Source organism: Salvelinus namaycush, chromosome 7 (assembly GCF_016432855.1).
Source record: "Salvelinus namaycush isolate Seneca chromosome 7, SaNama_1.0, whole genome shotgun sequence".
Lineage (NCBI taxonomy): Eukaryota > Metazoa > Chordata > Actinopteri > Salmoniformes > Salmonidae > Salvelinus > Salvelinus namaycush.
In genome coordinates this window covers 3,631,868-3,654,216 of record NC_052313.1, presented here as the reverse complement: position 1 = coordinate 3,654,216, position 22,349 = coordinate 3,631,868, and the positions used below count along the sequence as shown (strand labels likewise).

The 22,349-nt window shown below is 42.5% G+C and overlaps 1 protein-coding gene across 1 annotated transcript in view; it reads right to left on the bottom strand.

The window, feature by feature from the left end:
* eya1 (EYA transcriptional coactivator and phosphatase 1) overlaps nucleotides 1–22,349 on the bottom strand; it is an 82,238-nt gene that overhangs the window by 8,594 nt on the left and 51,295 nt on the right. The window contains 2 exon segments of the mRNA XM_038996874.1: nucleotides 13,015–13,104; nucleotides 21,306–21,389. Of these exon segments, the coding sequence (XP_038852802.1) occupies nucleotides 13,015–13,104; nucleotides 21,306–21,389 (174 nt within the window).

The following is a 22,349-nucleotide window of genomic DNA, read 5'->3' as shown; positions in this document are numbered from 1 at the left end:
TACAATTTTCATAAGTGTGTGGTAAATTTTCACAAATCTTAGTCCAAAAAATCGAATTACTTTTTTCACCAAACATAATCAGTGTTTTTTGTATCTAGAAATACATGTTTCACATTGCATATGAAGTAATTGCCTTTCACAACGCAAAGCTCACGTTACTTTTGAAATGATTCTCTTTACTGTTGAAATGATTCTCTTTAATTTTGAAATGATTCTCTTTACTGTTGAAATGATTCTCTTTACTGTTGATATGATTCTCTTTACTGTTGAAATGATTCTCTTTACTGTTGAAATGATTCTCTTTACTTTTGATATGATTCTCTTTACTGTTGAAATGATTCTCTTTACTTTTGATATGATTCTCTTTAATTTTGAAATGATTCTCTTTACTGTTGATATGATTCTATTTACTGTTGAAATGATTCTCTTTACTGTTGAAATGATTCTCTTTACTGTTGAAATGATTCTCTTTACTGTTGATATGATTCTCTTTACTGTTGATATGATTCTCTTTACTGTTGAAATGATTCTCTTTACTTTTGATATGATTCTCTTTAATTTTGAAATGATTCTCTTTACTGTTGATATGATTCTATTTACTGTTGAAATGATTCTCTTTACTGTTGAAATGATTCTCTTTACTGTTGAAATGATTCTCTTTACTGTTGATATGATTCTCTTTACTGTTGATATGATTCTCTTTACTGTTGAAATGATTCTCTTTAATTTTGAAATGATTCTCTTTAATTTTGAAATGATTCTCTTTACTGTGGATATGATTCTCTTTAATTTTGAAATGATTCTCTTTAATTTTGTTGAAATTTGTAAGTCGCTCTGGATAAGAGCGTCTGCTAAATGACTTAAATGTAAATGTATTTTACTATTACTTAAAGGGGCAGTGTGCTCCACCATCCACCAAGTGCCAAAATTCTAATAGTTTGCCCAATTTCAGTTTATGTGACAAAACAAGCAACGTAGAGAATCATGGTACAAGCTAAACCACTGTAAAATATATTTTAAATATCCAGAAATATTGTATGAAGTTGGTGTAAAAACAGAAAGTAAAAGACGCAGAAACGAAACTTAAGAACAGGAACAGAGAGGCACATAGAACAAATCCAGGGCTTCTTAGACTTTCAATGAGAATGACAGATCTATAACTCACATTTCTATATGAATTGCTGTCCTAAATGTCAATGGCATTACAGCATTGTAATAACAAAATATAGGCCAATACAGTACTGTAATACCATAATATAGGCCAATACAGTACTGTAATACCATAATATAGGCCACTACAGTACTGTAATACTGTAATATAGGCCAATACAAGACTGTAATACTGTAATATAGGCCAGTACAGTTATTTTCTGGAATTTCATAATTAGCGGGTATCGGCCTAATTCTGCTCTGCATGCATTATTTGGTGTTCTACGTTGTACACAGAGGATATTTTTTCAGAAACACTAAATTCGGTGTTTGTCCCATTTTGCGAATTATTGGTTGGTGAGCGGACCCCAGACCTGTTCTTAAACTGATTAAAGTATTGTTTTGTGTAATTTTTTTTTCTCTCTCTTTTTCTCTCTCTTTTTCTCTCTCTTTTTCTCTCTCTCTCTCTCTCTGTCTCTCTCTCTCTCTCTCTCTCTCTCTCTCTCTCTCTATTCCTCTCTCTCTCAACAACACAGCTAAACCACAGAAATTAGGACACAAACAGACAAAAAGCAGACCTTGAACGCAGGAGAAAGTAGCAGAGAGATGCATGTTTAGGGGTCTCGGACACAACCGTCATCACATCACCCTATTCCCTACATAGTGCACTACTTTAGACCAGAGCCCTATGGCACCCTATTCCCTACATAGTGCACTACTTTAGACCAGAGCCCTATGGCACCCTATTCCCTACATAGTGCACTACTTTTAACCAGAGCCCTATGGCACCCTATTCCCTCTATAGTGCACTACTTTAGACCAGAGCCCTATGGGCTCTGTAGAGAATAAGGGGCCATTTGGGATCCATCACTAATCATGTCTCTGTTTTAACTCAGTCATTATGTCGTTTCTCCACTGTTTGTCTCCGCTGCAATCAGCCAAACAGACATTACAGTAATGTCAAGGCCAGCGTGCTGAGGCAGGTTGTTAGAAAGACTGGCAGGGGACACACACACACACACACACACACACGCACGCACGCACACACACACGCACACACACACACACACACACACACACACACACACACACACACACACACACACACACACACACACACACACACACACCCACGCACACGCGCACGCGCACACACGGACACTGTGTGTTACGGCCACTAAGTCTTAGCTCTGTGTTGCTGTACTGCCTCTGGGACAACTTATTGCATGCATTTCTGCACATGCATAAATACATAACTGCTCACTGCTGTCTGCTCTGCTGAGCTAGCTGGTATTTATAGTGGGACTCTATTTAGCTCCGGTCACCGACTTTAAATCAGAGACAGAGGAAACACTATTGGTCACGCAGGCCTCATTGAGAATTCAGAACTCACAGGCGGCATCCCGAATACACCCCATTCCCTATATAGTGCACTACTTTAGACCAGAGTCCTATGGCACCATATTCCCTATATAGTGCACTACTTTAGACCAGAGTCCTATGGCACCCTATTCCCTATATAGTGCACTACTTTAGACCAGAGTCCTATGGCACCATATTCCCTATTATAGTGCACTACATTAGACCAGAGCCCTATGGCACCCTATTCCCTATTATAGTGCACTACTTTAGACCAGAGTCCTATGGCACCCTATTCCCTATTTATAGTGCACTACATTAGACCAGAGTCCTATGGCACCCTATTCCCTATTTATAGTGCACTACATTAGACCAGAGTCCTATGGCACCCTATTCCCTATTTATAGTGCACTACATTAGACCAGAGTCCTATGGCACCCTATTCCCTATTTATAGTGCAGTACTTTAGACCAGAGCCCTATGGCACCCTATTCTCTATATAGGAAATAGCGTGTATTCACAATCACAATACCACTGCAGGGCCATGTAGACATGATAACTGTGGAGAAACAATAATCAATAGATAGATGGATGTAAATACAACAACCCTGTATCTAGTCTATTATATATCTATTATATCAACCCTGTATCTAGTCTATTATATATCTATTATATCAACCCTGTATCTAGTCTATTATATATCTATTATATCAACCCTGTATCTAGTCTATTATCTATCTATATAACAACCCTGTATCTAGTCTATTATATATCTATATAACAACCCTGTATCTAGTCTATTATCTATCTATATAACAACCCTGTATCTAGTCTATTATATATCTATATAACAACCCTGTATCTAGTCTATTATATATCTATATAACAACCCTGTATCTAGTCTATTATATATCTATATAACAACCCTGTATCTAGTCTATTATATATCTATATAACAACCCTGTATCTAGTCTATTATATATCTATATAACAACCCTGTATCTAGTCTATTATATATCTATTATATCAACCCTGTATCTAGTCTATTATCTATCTATATAACAACCCTGTATCTAGTCTATTATATATCTATATAACAACCCTGTATCTAGTCTATTATATATCTATATAACAACCCTGTATCTAGTCTATTATATATCTATATAACAACCCTGTATCTAGTCTATTATATATCTATATAACAACCCTGTATCTAGTCTATTATATATCTATATAACAACCCTGTATCTAGTCTATTATATATCTATATAACAACCCTGTATCTAGTCTATTATCTATCTATGTAACTAACCCTGTATCTAGTCTATTATATATCTATATAACAACCCTGTATCTAGTCTATTATATATCTATACAACAACCCTGTATCTAGTCTATTATATATCTATATAACAACCCTGTATCTAGTCTATTATATATCTATATAACAACCCTGTATCTAGTCTATTATCTATCTATATAACAACCCTGTATCTAGTCTATTATATATCTATATAACAACCCTGTATCTAGTCTATTATCTATCTATGTAACAACCCTGTATCTAGTCTATTATATATCTATATAACAACCCTGTATCTAGTCTATTATATATCTATATAACAACCCTGTATCTAGTCTATTATCTATCTATGTAACAACCCTGTATCTAGTCTATTATATATCTATATAACAACCCTGTATCTAGTCTATTATCTATCTATGTAACAACCCTGTATCTAGTCTATTATATATCTAAGTAACAAACCTGTATCTAGTCTGTTATCTATCTATATAACAACCCTGTATCTAGTCTATTATATATATATATAACAACCCTGTATCTAGTCTATTATCTATCTATGTAACAACCCTGTATCTAGACTATTATCTATCTATATAACAACCCTGTATCTAGTCTATTATCTATCTATATAACAACCCTGTATCTAGTCTATTATATATCTATATAACAACCCTGTATCTAGTCTATTATATATCTATATAACAACCCTGTATCTAGTCTATTATATATCTATATAACAACCCTGTATCTAGTCTATTATATATCTATATAACAACCCTGTATCTAGTCTATTATATATCTATATAACAACCCTGTATCTAGTCTATTATATATCTATATAACAACCCTGTATCTAGTCTATTATATATCTATATAACAACCCTGTATCTAGTCTATTATATATCTATATAACAACCCTGTATCTAGTCTATTATATATCTATATAACAACCCTGTATCTAGTCTATTATATATCTATGTTTGGAAATGGCTCAGGAGAAAAAGCAATGTCAATGAAATGTGATTTGATCTCAAAGTGACTTCCCTAGTAAAATAAAGGACAAAATAAATAAAACAATTTAAAGCATGATTTTTTTTGGGGGGGGGGGGCGTGTGTTCTGTAGCGTTTTCTAAACATTGGGAGACGAAAATAACATATATTTTTTTACGTATGCTGACAGACCACATCTTGCTTTTTCTTTTAGTCGGCTATTCTAGATTTAACTGGAAAAACTTGGGGCTTTAAAGTGTCAAAACCAAATGTAGTAATACACTTAGTTGAGATAGAGCAGAGGAAAAATATGCATTGCACGTTCAAATCATTTTATAAGCAGCGAACAGCCCAACTGCCAATTCATCTGCGAGCGGTTTCATCGCACATAAAACAAAATCAAAACACAGGACAGATGTTGGAGGAGAAACCACATTTAAAGCTTTTGTCACAAACTGCCATTTTTCAAATGATTGGGGCACATCTATTAAAGAAAGTGGATTGTAACGATTGGGCGAAAGCATAAGGAAATATTTAACCAGCCAATTGTAGCCAATTAACTTTGATCACAATGACTGCGTTTGGAATGTCTCAGTCACTCTACTCCTTCGGTTGTCAGAGGGAGTACAAACAATTCTTTCTCTCTTTATCTCTCTCTCTCTCTCTCTCTCTCTCTCTCTCTCTCTCTCTCTCTCTCTCTCTCTCTCTCTCTCTCGCTCTCTCGCTCTCTCTCTCGCTCTCTCGCTCTCTCTCCCTCTCCCGCTCGCCCTGTGGCCCACTCTCCGTGCTCCCCTCTCTCTCTCTCTCTCTCTGCCCCTCTCTCTCTCTCTCTCTCTCTCTCTCTCTCTCTCTCTCTCTCTCTCTCTCTCTCTCTCTCTCTCTCTCTCTCTCTCTCTCTCTCTCTCTCTCTCTCTCTCTCTCTCTCTCTCCCCCTCTCTCCCTCTCTCTATGTGCCCTCCTCTCTCTCCATCTTTCTCTCCCTTTCTCTCTCTCTCTCTGCCCCCTCTCTCTCTATCTCCCCCCTCTCTCTCCATTGCATTCTCTTTCTCTCCATGGCCCTCTCTCTCTGCCCCCTCTCTCATCTTCCGTCATTTTTCTCTTCTTCTCCAGAACATGCTGGAGACTAATAAGGTTTGGCAGACTGTTCTCAGCTCTCCACACACTTAAATATCAAACAAAACATTTCCTCTGCTGTGCGGAGACGTGAGCCTAGAGCAGGACTGGCTGGTTGTAACTAAGTCTGATGGTTGGGCCAAGCTTTATCTGGTCAGTTGTAACTAAGTCTGATGGTTGGGCCAAGCTGTGTCTGGCTGGTTGTAACTAAGTCTGATGGTTGGGCCAAGCTTTATCTGGTCAGTTGTAACTAAGTCTGATGGCTGGGCCAAGCTGTGTCTGGCTGGTTGTAACTAAGTCTGATGGCTGGGCCAAGCTGTATCTGGTCAGTTGTAACTAAGTCTGATGGCTGGGCCAAGCTGTATCTGGTCAGTTGTAACTAAGTCTAATGGCTGGGCCAAGCTGTGTCTGGCTGGTTGTAACTAAGTCTGATGGCTGGGCCAAGCTGTGTCTGGTCAGTTGTAACTAAGTCTGATGGTTGGGCCAAGCTTTATCTGGTCAGTTGTAACTAAGTCTGATGGCTGGGCCAAGCTGTGTCTGGCTGACTGTAGCTAAGTCTGATGGCTGGGCCAAGCTTTATCTGGTCAGTTGTAACTAAGTCTGATGGCTGGGCCAAGCTGTGTCTGGCTGGTTGTAACTAAGTCTGATGGCTGGGCCAAGCTGTGTCTGGTCAGTTGTAACTAAGTCTGATGGCTGGGCCAAGCTGTGTCTGGTCAGTTGAAACTAAGTCTGATGGCTGGGCCAAGCTGTGTCTGGTCAGTTGTAACTAAGTCTGATGGCTGGGCCAAGCTGTGTCTGGCTGGTTGTAACTAAGTCTGATGGTTGGGCCAAGCTGTATCTGGCTGGTTGTAACTAAGTCTGATGGCTGGGCCAAGCTGTGTCTGGCTGGTTGTAACTAAGTCTGATGGCTGGGCCAAGCTGTGTCTGGCTGTTTGTAACTAAGTCTGATGGCTGGGCCAAGCTGTGTCTGGCTGGTTGTAACTAAGTCTGATGGCTGGGCCAAGCTGTGTCTGGCTGGTTGTAACTAAGTCTGATGGCTGGGCCAAGCTGTGTCTGGCTGGTTGTAACTAAGTCTGATGGCTGGGCCAAGCTGTGTCTGGCTGGTTGTAACTAAGTCTGATGGCTGGGCCAAGCTGTGTCTGGCTGGTTGTAACTAAGTCTGATGGCTGGGCCAAGCTGTATCAGGTCAGTTGTAACTAAGTCTGATGGCTGGGCCAAGCTGTGTCTGGTCAGTTGTAACTAAGTCTGATGGCTGGGCCAAGCTGTGTCTGGTCAGTTGTAACTAAGTCTGATGGCTGGGCCAAGCTGTGTCTGGTCAGTTGTAACTAAGTCTGATGGCTGGGCCAAGCTGTGTCTGGCTGGTTGTAACTAAGTCTGATGGCTGGGCCAAGCTTTATCTGGTCAGTTGTAACTAAGTCTGATGGCTGGGCCAAGCTGTGTCTGGCTGGTTGTAACTAAGTCTGATGGCTGGGCCAAGCTGTGTCTGGCTGGTTGTAACTAAGTCTGATGGCTGGGCCAAGCTGTGTCTGGCTGGTTGTAACTAAGTCTGATGGCTGGGCCAAGCTGTGTCTGGCTGGTTGTAACTAAGTCTGATGGCTGGGCCAAGCTGTGTCTGGTCAGTTGTAACTAAGTCTGATGGCTGGGCCAAGCTGTGTCTGGTCAGTTGTAACTAAGTCTGATGGTTGGGCCAAGCTGTATCTGGCTGGTTGTAACTAAGTCTGATGGTTGGGCCAAGCTTTATCTGGTCAGTTGTAACTAAGTCTGATGGCTGGGCCAAGCTTTATCTGGCTGTTTGTAACTAAGTCTGATGGCTGGGCCAAGCTGTGTCTGGCTGGTTGTAACTAAGTCTGATGGCTGGGCCAAGCTTTATCTGGTCAGTTGTAACTAAGTCTGATGGCTGGGCCAAGCTTTATCTGGTCAGTTGTAACTAAGTCTGATGGCTGGGCCAAGCTTTATCTGGTCAGTTGTAACTAAGTCTGATGGTTGGGCCAAGCTGTGTCTGGTCAGTTGTAACTAAGTCTGATGGCTGGCCCAAGCTGTGTCTGGTCAGTTGTAACTAAGTCTGATGGTTGGGCCAAGCTTTATCTGGTCAGTTGTAACTAAGTCTGATGGCTGGGCCAAGCTTTATCTGGTCAGTTGTAACTAAGTCTGATGGCTGGGCCAAGCTTTATCTGGTCAGTTGTAACTAAGTCTGATGGTTGGGCCAAGCTGTGTCTGGTCAGTTGTAACTAAGTCTGATGGCTGGGCCAAGCTGTGTCTGGTCAGTTGTAACTAAGTCTGAAGGCTGGGCCAAGCTGTGTCTGGTCAGTTGTAACTAAGTCTGATGGCTGGGCCAAGCTTTATCTGGTCAGTTGTAACTAAGTCTGATGGCTGGGCCAAGCTGTGTCTGGTCAGTTGTAACTAAGTCTGATGGCTGGGCCAAGCTGTGTCTGGTCAGTTGTAACTAAGTCTGATGGCTGGGCCAAGCTGTGTCTGGTCAGTTGTAACTAAGTCTGATGGCTGGGCCAAGCTGTGTCTGGTCAGTTGTAACTAAGTCTGATGGCTGGGCCAAGCCTTATCTGGTCAGTTGTAACTAAGTCTGATGGCTGGGCCAAGCTGTGTCTGGTCAGTTGTAACTAAGTCTGATGGCTGGGCCAAGCTGTGTCTGGTCAGTTGTAACTAAGTCTGATGGCTGGGCCAAGCTGTGTCTGGTCAGTTGTAACTAAGTCTGATGGCTGGGCCAAGCTGTGTCTGGTCAGTTGTAACTAAGTCTGATGGCTGGGCCAAGCTGTGTCTGGTCAGATGTAACTAAGTCTGATGGCTGGGCCAAGCTGTGTCTGGTCAGTTGTAACTAAGTCTGATGGTTGGGCCAAGCTGTGTCTGGTCAGTTGTAACTAAGTCTGATGGCTGGGCCAAGCTGTGTCTGGTCAGTTGAAACTAAGTCTGATGGCTGGGCCAAGCTGTGTCTGGTCAGTTGTAACTAAGTCTGATGGCTGGGCCAAGCTGTGTCTGGTCAGTTGTAACTAAGTCTGATGGTTGGGCCAAGCTGTGTTTGGTCAGTTGTAACTAAGTCTGATGGTTGGGCCAAGCTGTGTCTGGTCAGTTGTAACTAAGTCTGATGGTTGGGCCAAGCTGTGTCTGGTCAGTTGTAACTAAGTCTGATGGCTGGGCCAAGCTGTATCTGGCTGGTTGTAACTAAGTCTGATGGCTGGGCCAAGCTTTATCTGGTCAGTTGTAACTAAGTCTGATGGCTGGGCCAAGCTGTGTCTGGTCAGTTGTAACTAAGTCTGATGGCTGGGCCAAGCTTTATCTGGTCAGTTGAAACTAAGTCTGATGGCTGGGCCAAGCTGTATATGGCCGGTTGTAACTAAGTCTGATGGCTGGGCCAAGCTGTGTCTGGTCAGTTGTAACTAAGTCTGATGGCTGGGCCAAGCTGTATATGGCCGGTTGTAACTAAGTCTGATGGCTGGGCCAAGCTGTATATGGCTGGTTGAAAACTAAGTCCGTGTAGATAAGTCCATATAGATAAGTCCGTGTAGATATGTCCGTGTAGATAAGTCTGTGTAGATAAGTCTGTGTAGACACATCTGTGTAGATAAGTCTGTGTAGACACGTCTGTGTAGATAGGTCTGTGTAGATAAGTCTGTGTAGATACGTCTGTGTAGACACGTCTGTGTAGATAAGTCTGTGTAGATACGTCTGTGTAGATACGTCTGTGTAGATACGTCTGTGTAGATAAGTCCGTGTAGATAAGTCCGTGTAGATACGTCTGTGTAGATACTTCTGTGTAGATAAGTCCGTGTAGATAAGTCCGTGTAGATACGTCTGTGTAGACACGTCTGTGTAGATAAGTCTGTGTAGATACGTCTGTGTAGATACGTCTGTGTAGATACGTCTGTGTAGATAAGTCCGTGTAGATAAGTCCGTGTAGATAAGTCCATGTAGATACGTCTGTGTAGACACGTCTGTGTAGATAAGTCTGTGTAGATACGTCTGTGTAGATACGTCTGTGTAGACACGTCTGTGTAGACAAGTCCGTGTAGATAAGTCCGTGTAGATACGTCTGTGTAGACACGTCTGTGTAGACAAGTCTGTGTAGATACGTCTGTGTAGATACGTCTGTGTAGATACGTCTGTGTAGATAAGTCCGTGTAGATAAGTCCGTGTAGATACGTCTGTGTAGATACGTCTGTGTAGATACGTCTGTGTAGATAAGTCTGTGTAGATAAGTCTGTGTAGATACGTCTGTGTAGATACGTCTGTGTAGGTAAGTCTGTGTAGATAAGTCTGTGTAGATACGTCCGTGTAGATACGTCCGTGTAGATACGTCTGTGTAGATACGTCTGTGTAGATACGTCTGTGTAGACACGTCTGTGTAGATAAGTCTGTGTAGATAAGTCCGTGTAGATAAGTCTGTGTAGATAGGTCTGTGTAGATACGTCTGTGTAGATAAGTCTGTGTAGATAAGTCTGTGTAGATAAGTCTGTGTAGATACGTCTGTGTAGACACGTCTGTGTAGATAAGTCCGTGTAGATAAGTCCGTGTAGATAAGTCCGTGTAGATAGGTCTGTGTAGATACGTCTGTGTAGATACGTCTGTGTAGGTAAGTCTGTGTAGACACGTCTGTGTAGATAAGTCTGTGTAGATAAGTCCGTGTAGATACGTCTGTGTAGATAAGTCTGTGTAGATAAGTCTGTGTAGATACGTCCGTGTAGATAAGTCTGTGTAGATAAGTATGTGTAGATAAGTCTGTGTAGATAAGTCTGTGTAGATAAGTCTGTGTAGATAAGTCTGTGTAGATACGTCCGTGTAGATACGTCCGTGTAGATACGTCTGTGTAGATAAGTCTGTGTAGATACGTCCGTGTAGATAAGTCTGTGTAGATACGTCTGTGTAGACACGTCTGTGTAGATAAGTCTGTGTAGATAAGTCTGTGTAGGTAAGTCTGTGTAGATAAGTCTGTGTAGATAAGTCTGTGTAGATAAGTCTGTGTAGATAAGTCTGTGTAGATACGTCTGTGTAGGTAAGTCTGTGTAGATAAGTCTGTGTAGGTAAGTCTGTGTAGATAAGTCTGTGTAGATAAGTCTGTGTAGGTAAGTCTGTGTAGGTAAGTCTGTGTAGATAAGTCTGTGTAGATAAGTCTGTGTAGATAAGTCTGTGTAGATAAGTCTGTGTAGAAAAGTCTGTGTAGAAAAGTCTGTGTAGATAAGTCTGTGTAGGTAAGTCTGTGTAGATAAGTCTGTGTAGGTAAGTCTGTGTAGATAAGTCTGTGTAGGTAAGTCTGTGTAGATAAGTCTGTGTAGATAAGTCTGTGTAGATAAGTCTGTGTAGGTAAGTCTGTGTAGATAAGTCTGTGTAGATAAGTCTGTGTAGATAAGTCTGTGTAGATAAGTCTGTGTAGGTAAGTCTGTGTAGATACGTCCGTGTAGATAAGTCTGTGTAGGTCTACGGTTAGGCCTGGTGTTGTTTAAACATACTTCAGACTACTTTGACCTGCTGGTGTTTGGTTCAGGTTAGTGAGCCAGCAACCGGAGGGTTGCCAGTTCGAATCCCGGGTCAGACGGGAAAAGTCTGTCAGGAAGTGATCTAAATCCTAGATGCCATTGCCTGCTGTTGTGCCCTAAAGCAAGGCACTTAACCCTCCCCACAACAACAGCTCCCCGGAGCCCAGTGTGACAGCCCTCCGCACCTCTCCAAATAACCTGCACATGTATGTATGTACTTGTGGGGTTTGTGTTAAAAAAATGAGGTCAAAATTTGTTTGGATCTTGTGTGGAATTGACCAATGAATTGATCGTCATGTTAAACTCTCTCTCTCCAGGGGTGGAGCAGACAGACAGACACTCAGACACCAACACCCCCTCTAAACTCTCCTGCCACCCCTTATCCTTGTACCCCAGCGGCAGATTTGACACCAACTCTGCATGAATCAGACGGGGGACGGGGGACGGGGGACGTGGGACGGGGGACGGGGGACGGGGGACGGGGGACGGGGGACGGAGGACGGGGGACGGGGGACGGAGGACGGGGGACGGGGACGGGGGACGGGGGACGGGGGACGGGGGACGGGGAGAGATTTCATGCCGTGACTGAAGAGTTGGCGGACAGCGACACCAGGCACACAGCATGACAGACAGAACGGCTCCAGAAACACTAGAGCCTGACAGATTGCCCAAGTCGTTATGAGGGGGGAGGCTAGAGTAAGGGGGTGGGGGGGCATAGAAAATGGGGACGTGGGGCATAGAGAAGGGGGGGCAGGGTGCAAGGGGGATAGATAGAGAAGGGGGGGGGAAGTGTGGACGAGAAACTGAGAGACTGACAGCACTTGTAAAATTCCTAGTGTCCCTTGGGCTCCGTGATAATAGTTTACCACTGTGGAACTGGAAACTGAGGAATGGGCTCAATGGGATCCCCGCTAATAAACCCCTAGACTCGATTGACTCACCGGTCCATCAATCTAAGTTACACAAAAAATCCTCATCAAAATCAGTCAGATGAAGACAGAGATAATTGTTGTTCTTTTGCATCGGACGCGTCTCAATCCACCACATCCGTCAGTGTCGCATGTTAAGAGAGCGGATGTTCCTCAGACCATGAGACAAATCCCGAAACGTCTAGCCTACTGACGAAAAAAAACGTCTAGCCTACTGACGTAAAAAAACGTCTATCCTACTGACGGAAAAAACGTCTATCCTACTGACGGAAAAAACGTCTATCCTACTGACGTAAAAAAACGTCTATCCTACTGACGTAAAAAACGTCTATCCTACTGATGGAAAAAACGTCTATCCTACTGATGGAAAAAACGTCTATCCTACTGACGTAAAAAAAACGTCTAGCCTACTGACGTAAAAAACGTCTAGCCTACTGACGTAAAAAAACGTCTAGCCTACTGACGGAAAAAAACGTCTAGCCTACTGACGAAAAAACGCCTAGCCTACTGACGAAAAAAAACATCTTAGCCCGCCCGAACGGTTTGACCTACTAACCGTATGACGGTAATGTTAACGTCTACACTCCTAATGGACCTGGTGCGTTGATTGAAAGAAAGAGGCCAGAACCCTTTCAGAGATGTTACACACAGTAGTATACAGTGACATGACAGAAACCTCTCTTACCTCCAAGTCGTTGAAGAATAAGTGCGTGTCTGCCAAGTTAAATATCATCTCTTCTATCCTCAGTCCTAGTGACACAGACGTCGGGGGATCCTGGAGACAAGAGAAAACCATGGATATAATCAACATGGAATATAATAAAACTATAATACAATACAGATACAATATAACAACAAATATGATATAATTACATAGCTAATTGTAAAATAAAACTAAAAATAAATCGATGCATTGACGACGTGCTGCTTTTGTATTGTCTGCTTGTCCTTGTCGTGTTATCACCGATGTTTTATATTTGGCTGGTGCAATCCCATTTCTCCCTTGTGTTTTAATAAAGTACTTTCTTGTCTTATACTAAACATGGAACAGGAACTAAATGAAAACATACGACAGAAACTAAAATAAACACAAAACATAATAATAACAAAATAATAACGAAATTATCATCAATAATTCATGTCTCTTCAAGAATTCAATTATTGACACTTTTACACCGATGGAATTCTCTTAAATTCCAGAACGTTCTGACCTCATAGAGACAAGAAGACAGGAAACGTTCTGACCTCATAGAGACAAGAAAACAGGAGACGTTCTGACCTCATAGAGACAAGAAGACAGGAAACGTTCTGACCTCATAGAGACAAGAAGACAGGAAACGTTCTGACCTCATAGAGACAAGAAAACAGGAGACGTTCTGACCTCATAGAGACAAGAAGACAGGAGACAGACTTAAATGAAAGTTTGGGCTTTTTGTTTTTACAATTTTTTTGTTTTTACAGACAGACGACATTAGCAGTCAGAGAGGAAGGAGAGTTTAATCAATGCAGTAGAAGCGTGACTAGTCTTAGAAGGGGGTGGTCGGTTTAGACGAGGACCATGTGGTAACCTTGTCGTAAAATACTACATTCCGCACGTAGTTATGTTAATTAATGCATCATCAGGCTGGCTGCTGTAAAGGCCACAGCGTTGCCGATGTCACACACCTGCTGACATTCCCAAAGCTTCTCAGAACAAGGGATTTTAAGAAATGTTAACATCATGTAAATACTCTATTTTCATCATTTATTTTTGTAATAAAGATAAATATATGTTTTTTTATTTTTATGATACTACTTATATCCTTAAAAAACTCTATTAGCTCAGTGCTTCTCAAGCCAAATGAGTATTGACACACCCCATATTAGGCATAATGAGTATTGATACACCCCATATTAGGCATAATGAGTATTGCCACACCCCATATTAGGCATAATGAGTATTGACACACCCCATATTAGGCATAATGAGTATTGACACACCCCATATTAGGCATAATGAGTATTGCCACACCCCATATTAGGCATAATGAGTATTGATACACCCCATATTAGGCATAATGAGTATTGACACACCCCATATTAGGCATAATGAGTATTGACACACCCCATATTAGGCATAATGAGTATTGATACACCCCATATTAGGCATAATGAGTATTGATACACCCCATATTAGGCATAATGAGTATTGATACACCCCATATTAGGCATACTGAGTATTGATACACCCCATATTAGGCATAATGAGTATTGACACACCCCATATTAGACATAATGAGTATTGACACACCCCATATTAGGCATAATTGCTATTTTTCACTTAATTCTGAATTGTGTTCTTCTTCCCCCCTCCGTAATGTGATCATGTCTGTCATGGTGATATGGATGGTCAGGTCCTGTCTGTCTGTCTGTCTGTCTGTCTGTCTGTCTGTCTGTCTGTCTGTCTGTCTGTCTGTCTGTCTGTCTGTCTGCCTGTCTGTCTGTCTGTCTGTCTGTCTGTCTGTCTGTCTGTCTGTCTGTCTGGTCTGGTCGGGTCGTCTGTCTGTCTGTCTGTCTGTCTGTCTGTCTGTCTGTCTGTCTGTCTGTCTGTCTGTCTGTCTGTCTGTCTGTCTGTCTGTCTGTCTGTCTGTCTGTCTGTCTGTCTGTCTGTCTGTCTGTCTGTCTGTCTGTCTGTCTGTCTGTCTGGTCTGGTCGGGTCATCTGTCTGTCTGTCTGTCTGTCTGTCTGTCTGTCTGTCTGTCTGTCTGTCTGTCTGTCTGTCTGTCTGTCTGTCTGTCTGTCTGTCTGTCTGTCTGTCTGTCTGTCTGTCTGTCTGTCTGTCTGTCTGTCTGTCTGTCTGTCTGTCTGTCTGTCAGATAATACAAGGACAAGAGAGACCTGGGCTCTAAATAGTTGATGAACTGAGATGTCGTTCTGCACACCACTGCGCTGTTATTTGTCTGTTTGCGGCCTGTTAACTTCTCCTTTTGACCTCTCTCATCAACAAGCTGTTTTCTCTCTCTCTCTCTCTCTCTCTCTCTCTCTCTCTCTCTCTCTCTCTCTCTCTCTCTCTCTCTCTCTCTCTCTCCCTTTTTGTCTTTCTCTAAGCTTGGTTAAATTGGAAACTTGATTTAACACAGACATCAATTATTTCAAACCAGTGTTTCTCTCTTCTCCAAAATGAAATTTCTGAGGCTACTTAAATTTCTAATCAGGAATAAGTCCTTACAAGGCAGATTGGTCATGAGAGAGACAACGGCTAGTTGTGTTATAGAGAGAGGGTCTTAATGTACTGTGGGCTTACCAGAATAATGCTACAAGATCAGTGTGTGTGTGTGTGTGTGTGTGTGTGTGTGTGTGTGTGTGTGTGTGTGTGTGTGTGTGTGTGTGTGTGTGTGTGTGTGTGTGTGTGTGTGTGTGTGTGTGTGTGTGTGTGTGTGTGTGCTTTTGTGTGAGTGAGTGTGTGTGTGTGTGTGTGTGTGTGTGTGTGTGTGTGTGTGTGTGTGTGTGTGTGTGTGTGTGTGTGTGTGTGTGTGTGTGTGTGTGTGTGTGTGTGTGTGTGTGCGTGTGTGAAAGTGTGAGTGTGTGAGTGTGTGAGTGTGCATGTGAGTGTGCGTGTGTGTGTGTGTGCTACCGTGTGAGTGAGTGAGAACTGGAGGGGTGGATTAGAGACACCTGAGCTATCCACTGACTACCTGACACACCCAAAATGCACCACAATTCCCCACAATGCATCACAGTGGCCCTCAATACTAATGTCTCCACTGGAACCACACAGGAAGGACTCAATCTCCTCCACTTTATAGGCGACCATCAATTCCAATCAATATTTCCGCATCAATAGCCTAACCCTCCGTCTCTTTTCCCTACACTTCCACCTCTGGAACAGTTCACGTGATTTATCACACCACACCCCACCACCTGTCCCTAGTCGTCAGTGCCATCCACAGGGGTGCCAAGTACCCCCAATCCCCTCGTCACCCCCTCGCCCCCCCCCCAACTGCTAGGTCCACAGCTGGTCTCAGTTATCAGCTTCATGGGCCAGAGCTGCCTTGATGCCAATTAGGAGAACTGATAAGCACAGCATAGTGTGTGTGTGTGTGTGTGTGTGTGTGTGTGTGTGTGTGTGTGTGTGTGTGTGTGTGTGTGTGTGTGTGTGTGTGTGTGTGTGTGTGTGTGTGTGTGTGTGTGTGTGTGTGTGTGCTTTTGTGTGAGTGTGCGTGTGCGTGTGTGTGTGCGTGTGCTGATATGTCTCTATTTATAGGTCCTGGCCCAGTCTGCTCAACAGCTAGGAGAGAGAGAGAGAAGAGGGACAAAATAAAGCATTTTGTTTTTCCAACAGAGATCAAGAAGGCCAGGATGACAGGAGAAGGGATCCGCATTGACTTATTTTCTACAGGTAGTTTAAAGTTCTATGCCTCTGATACTGTGCTGTGGTCGGTGTGTGTCTGATTTGATGATAATAATAACAATATCAACAATAACAATATCAACAATAACAATAACAACAATAACAATAGTAATAATAAGAACGATAATAATAATAAGAACAGTAATAATAATAATACAATTAATTTAAAAAATAGTAAGATAGAGAGATAAAGAAAGAGGGAGAGAGAAAAAAGAGAGAGAGAAAAAAGAGAGAGAGAAGAGAGAGACAGAGAGAGAGAGAGAGCGAGGAGATAGAGAGAGAAGAAAGAGAGAGAAGAGAGAGAGAGAGAGAGACAGAGAGAGAGAGAGAGAGAAGAGAGAGAAGAGAGAGAGAGAGAGATAGAAGAGAGAGAGAGAGAGAGAGAGAGAGAGAGAGAGAGAGAGAGAGAGAGAGAGAGAGAGAGAGAGAGAAGAGAGAGAGAGAGCGAGAGAGAGAGAGAGAGAGAGAGAGAGAGAGGAGAGGAGAGCAAAAGAGAGAAAGAAGAGAGTAAGAGACAAAGAGAGAGGGCAGAAACAGAGAGTAAGAAAAAGAGAGAGAAACATCTTAGAAGTGTCAGGTCCTAGAGGAGGGTTGATTCTAAGAGCTGAGGGGCATTACGGAGTTAGGGGTGTTTCCTGTTTCAGAGAGGTCTGCTACCCAGTGTGTGTGGTTGTGTGTGTGCGTGCGTATGACGCGATATGTGTGTGATTGCGTGGTTGTGTGTGTGGTTATATGTGTGCAAGCACATATGTGTCTGTTTCACCTCATCCCTCGGCTCCCTAAGCCGTTCTCTCTTTACCCAGCATGCACGGCTAAGGATAAAGTAAATACACATCTTAGGGTCACGGGGCAGCCGTCTTTCACCTCCAAAACAAAACAGTTCCCCTTTGAACCCCCCCCCCCCTCTCCTGGCTACATCCCAACGGGTGCCCTGTTCAGTGCACTACTTTAGATCAGGGGCCATAGGGTATAGAGAAGAGTGTGCCAATCGGGACACACAGGCCCTCGTAACAGAACAAAGCCCCAGCGCGAAGACCGAACACGCACACTAAACTCTCTGACACATGAGAACCAATATGTCATCTTCTGACATCAAAAAGAAAGATAGCGGGAAAACTCGAAACTCCAACCGAACCAAAAAAACAACCACGAAGGGATAGGAATTCAACATAATAAAGATATAATTTATAATTTTAGAGAAACAAGTAGAGATATATGAAACAACAAATGAAATAGTCTAGAAAAGTAAACTTTCCTTCTTCATATTATGTGCATACTCCATAACCATACACACACCGTGGACTTGTCTAAATAACTTTCCTAATACAACCAGTAAATATATAGTTTATATAAATATTAACTTGTTTTTATTTACGTCTTTAATAATAATTACGAAATACAAGTCAATCCAATTCATTTGCACAGTAATATATATTACTTTTTGGACTTGAAGGATTTACTCTGAGACTTAGTCTTGGAATTTAAGAATCTACTCTTAGACTTAGTCTTGGAATTTAAGGATTTATTCCTAGTCTTAGTCTTGGAATTTAAGGATTTATTCCGAGTTTAGACTTGGAATTTAACAATTTACTCTCAGACTTTAAGAGTAAAAATCCACCAGCATGTGTTAACACTATCAAAGTTTCCCTTTCCTCTGGGAATTTTGATCGAATCAACACAATATTTGCCACATTCAATGCCACACTTCCGGAAACAAAACAAGCTGTGCAAGACTTAGTATGCAAAACTAACTATGCAAATTATTTTGTTGTATGCAGAACACGTCGGAGTAGGATTCTATTGCATTGACAAGCACAACTCAGGCCCATTACCCTACACAGAACAGTGTGGCATAACCAATCAGAGATGTAGTAGGTCTATATGCAAATAGACCACTGCCATATATGGATCTGTGCCATTCACTTTGAACTGGACTGTGTTTACAGCATGAGCGGTCGTAAGTAGATGCGCTTGTTTTGAGATTAAAGTGAGAGCTACATGTGCACATGTGTACATGTTGTTCATATCCTTTGCTAGTTAGTAAGTTATTAGCCCAGTTATAGCACAGTCAGAAGAGGACTGGCCACCCCTCATAGCCTGGTTCCTTTCTAGGTTTCTTCCTAGGTTCTGTCCTTTCTAGGGAGTTTTTTTCCTAGCCACCGTGCCTGTCTGTCTTCTACATCTGCATTGCTTGCTGTTTGGGGTTTTAGGCTGGGTTTCTATACAGCACTTTGAGACATCAGCTGATGTAAGAAGGGCTTTATAAATACATTTGATTTGATTTGATAGATCATTTGCGTTACCAGTAAGGGACTGATAGCTTCCTACAAGAACACAAAACATGTGCATTTCTAGACATCTTTGAAAAGCGTTTCAGGTAAAGAGCATTTTTTTTCTTTGTCTTAAAGAGGCAGTGTTGTATTTTGAGAAAGTAGCAAATAGGTAGAGGGTAGCATAATTTGTCTGATTCTCTGTAATAAAGGTTTGGGAATAATTATGCATTTGATTTTGTAAAGTGGTGTCCTGCATCAAACACAACATGTCCAGTCACCTCCTTGTCTGAAGGACAAGTGGATAAACAGGTTGATATCAAGCCCTGCATTTTCTTTTTCTTCAAAAGTCTCATGGAATGTAGGTCTACATTGAACACCACACATTGTCTGCTACTGTAGGCTGAATGATAGAACAGCTATTTCCATGTTAAAATGTTATGGGATGCATTTTCTCCGTTGTATTTGATGGTAGGACACTCTGGTAGGCCCTACATTATGATCAAATAGCCACGGTAGCTTACATGTCCACAGCTAAAACTGTAATTTAAAGCGGGTACAGTCTCAGTGTTCACAATAAACGAGGTGCTGGAAGTTCCACAGAATTTTGCGCTCAGCGGAGAAGAAGAACTAGGATGAGGCAATAAACGTCCACAGAACACCTGTTCTTATCTGTGTCCCAAATGGTACCCTATTCCCTACATTTATTTACCGTTATTTTACCAGGTAAGTTGACTGAGAACACGTTCTCATTTGCAGCAACGACCTGGGGAATAGTTACAGGGGAGAGGAGGGGGATGAATGAGCCAATTGTAAACTGGGGATTATTAGGTGACCATGATGGTTTGAGGGCCAGATTGGGAATTTAGCCAGGACACCGGGGTTAACACCCCTACTCTTACGATAAGTGCCATGGGATCTTTAATGACCTCAGAGAGTCAGGACACCCGTTTAACGTCCCATCCGAAAGACGGCACCCTACACAGGGCAGTGTCCCCAATCACTGCCCTGGGGCATTGGGATATTTTTTAGACCAGAGGAAAGAGTGCCTCCTACTGGCCCTCCAACACCACTTCCAGCAGCATCTGGTCTCCCATCCAGGGACTGACCAGGACCAACCCTGCTTAGCTTCAGAAGCAAGCCAGTAGTGGTATGCAGGGTGGTATGCTGCTGGCTACATAGAGTACTACTTTTGACCATGGCCCTAGTCTCAATTGGTACCCTATTCCCTACATAGAGTACTACTTTTGACCATAGCCCTAGTCTCAATTGGTACCCTATTCCCTACATAGAGTACTACTTTTGACAATAGCCCTAGTCTCAATTGGTACCCTATTCCCTACATAGAGTACTACTTTTGACCATAGCCCTAGTCTCAATTGGTACTCTATTCCCTACATAGAGTACTACATTTGGACCAGAGCCCTGAGGCAATCTGTTCCTTATTCAGTACACTACTTATTTATTACACTACTTTTAACTAGCACCCAATGGGCCCTGGTCAAAAGTAGTGTCTTATAATAGGGAATAGGGTGCCATAGGGCCCTCAGACCCTGCTGCAGACAGTCATGCACAGCACCCACAGAGTTGCAACAGCTGCAGGACAAGCCAAATACTCCTCCAGGCCTCATTGGGCTTATTAAAAAAATAATACAATTATCTGTACATTGAGTTCCGCTCCACATCTCTCTCCACACTACCACGCTCTCTATTCAAACACACACTTGGGCGTGTAAGCACACACACACAGACACACACACAGACACACACACACACAGACAGACACACACACAGACACACACACACACACACACACAGACACACGCACGCACGCACGCACGCACGCACGCACGCACGCACGCACGCACGCACGCACGCACGCACGCACGCAGGCAGGCAGGCAGGCAGGCAGACAGACAGACAGGCAGGCAGGCAGGCAGGCAGACAGACAGACAGACAGACAGACAGACAGACAGACAGACAGACAGACAGACAGACAGACAGACAGACAGACAGACAGACAGACAGACAGACAGACAGACAGACAGACACAAACTAACAGACACACACTCAAACGAATATCTCTGTCTATTTCTTCTCTTTGAATATTGATTTGCTTTTAGTTAGAACAATATCTGCTGCTGGGATCTGTATGTCTGTATGTCTCTCTCTGTGTGTGTGTGTGTGTGTGTGTGTGTGTGTGTGTGTGTGTGTGTGTGTGTGTGTGTGTGTGTGTGTGTGTGTGTGTGTGTGTGTGTGTGTGTGTGTGTGTGTGTGTGTGTGTGTGTGTGTGTGTGAGAGAGTGACGTCACTCACCCGGCCGTATCTGTTAGCGTAAGACCCTGTGAGCAAGGAATGGAAAACGATGATGGTCTCATCCAAGTCCCAGATGAACACTCGCTGGAGAGAGAGAGAGAGAGAGAGAGAGAGAGAGAGAGAGAGAGAGAGAGAGATCGAGAGAGACAGAGAGAGAGAGAGAGAGAGAGAGAGAGAGAGAGACAGAGAGAGAGAGAGAGAGAGAGAGAGAGAGAGAGAGAGAGAGAGAGAGAGAGAGAGAGAGAGAGAGAGAGAGATCGAGAGAGACAGAGAGACAGAGAGACAGAGAGACAGGAAAAGGGGGGAGGGGCAAAATCAATGGTCACACTCTATACCTTGCAATTTGATCTCCCCTGGTCATCCATCCATCCACCCCCTGCCCTTTACATTAGCCCGATCAATAGTGACTAATTAATTAATTAACTAGATATGTTAACATGCTATAATGTCACCGTCAGAATGGGGTGAGTTGAACTTTTATTAAATTCAAAGCTTATTAATAACTAATTATGCAAAGCCCCCCCATCTAATCCTTAACACGTTACTTTGACATATGGATAGGCTGGTGTCTATATGTACTTCATATACACAGTTAGCCACCCATATGTTATTACATAATCATGGGCACACTTTCCTGACATATGGCAAACATTTGACATCCATATAGTTACCCATATAGTTACCCATATAGTTACCCATAGAGTTACCCATAGAGTTACCCATATAGTTACCCATATAGTTACCCATATAGTTACCCATATAGTTATTCATATAATTACCCATATAGTTACCCATATAGTTACCCATATAGTTACCCATATAGTTACCCATATAGTTAGCCACATAGTTACCCATATAGTTACCCATATAGTTACCCATATAGTTACCCACATAGTTACCCATATAGTTACCCATATAGTTACCCATATAGTTACCCATATAGTTACCCATATAGTTACCCATATAGTTACCCACATAGTTACCCATATAGTTACCCATATAGTTACCCATATAGTTACCCATATAGTTAGCCATATAGTTACC